At 38.8% G+C, this 748-nt stretch overlaps 1 protein-coding gene across 1 annotated transcript; it reads right to left on the reverse strand.

The window, feature by feature from the left end:
- Positions 1-16: 16 nt before the first annotated feature.
- On the reverse strand, positions 17-737 carry LOC108630082 (ATP-binding cassette sub-family B member 8, mitochondrial-like). The gene is made up of 2 exons (XM_018033145.2): positions 512-737; positions 17-239 (listed from the first exon to the last, which is right to left on the reverse strand). The coding sequence occupies exons 1-2, from the start codon at positions 724-726 to the stop codon at positions 20-22; spliced, it is 435 nt and encodes a 144-aa protein (XP_017888634.2). The 5' UTR covers positions 727-737; the 3' UTR covers positions 17-19.
- Between the last annotated feature and the right edge of the window lie 11 nt (positions 738-748).

Below are 748 nucleotides of genomic sequence, written 5' to 3' on the forward strand. Positions count from 1 at the left end.
TACATTTGTCCAAAAGCAGTCAAAATGACTTCCTTGGGCAATCTAGTGTTAATATAGTACCCACGTCTTCGTCCGTGGCATCTGGTTTCCCATAGCGTATGTTCTCCATAATACTAGTAGCGAATAAAATAGGCTCTTGATCTATGTATCCCAGGACGTTACCGCGCAAGTAGCTGGCATTCAGAGATCGTAAATCCTTGCCATCGATCGCAATCGAACCATCGTCGACGTCGTAAAATCTAATAGTATAACAGGTACGTGCGTGTTACAGTAAATCAATATTTCATGCCATTTTGCAGGGTCAGGTATTTTTACAAATTTCAAATGAACCGTGTAATAATCTTTCGATGAAGTACAACCACTGCTATTAATATTCATTAATTATTATTGAGGCGACGTGATAACGTACAATACGAACGACCTCAATTTTCTTCAGTTCCAATGACATACAATATTAATGAGAGCGGCTGATGGAGGTTTATGTTAATAAAAATTGTAACAATTAGAATACCTTTCTAATAAAGCACCTATCGTCGATTTTCCATTACCACTCGCACCGACGATAGCTACTGTCTTTCCAGCAGGAATGTGTAAGTTAAAGTGTTTTAAAATAATGTGGTCGGGTCTGGTTGGGTAGCTGAATTTTACTTGATTGAAAGTGATATTTCCCGCGAGGGATTGGTCTGTAATAATTTCTCCACTGACCATCATGGGTGACGGTGGCATCTCCAGATACTATAACAATAAA

This window comes from Ceratina calcarata, unplaced genomic scaffold, assembly GCF_001652005.2.
Source record: "Ceratina calcarata isolate Rehan_Ccalc_2016 unplaced genomic scaffold, ASM165200v1 scaffold6607, whole genome shotgun sequence".
NCBI classification, from domain to species: domain Eukaryota; kingdom Metazoa; phylum Arthropoda; class Insecta; order Hymenoptera; family Apidae; genus Ceratina; species Ceratina calcarata.

Bases quoted from the DNA above. Each gene is read 5' to 3' on its own strand.
- LOC108630082 (XM_018033145.2), bottom strand. From the start codon at position 726: ATGCCACCGTCACCCATGATGGTCAGTGGAGAAATTATTACAGACCAA. The intron at 240-511 runs GTATTCTAATTG...TTATACTATTAG, and splicing joins ATAGGTGCTTTATTAGAAAG to ATTTTACGACGTCGACGATG.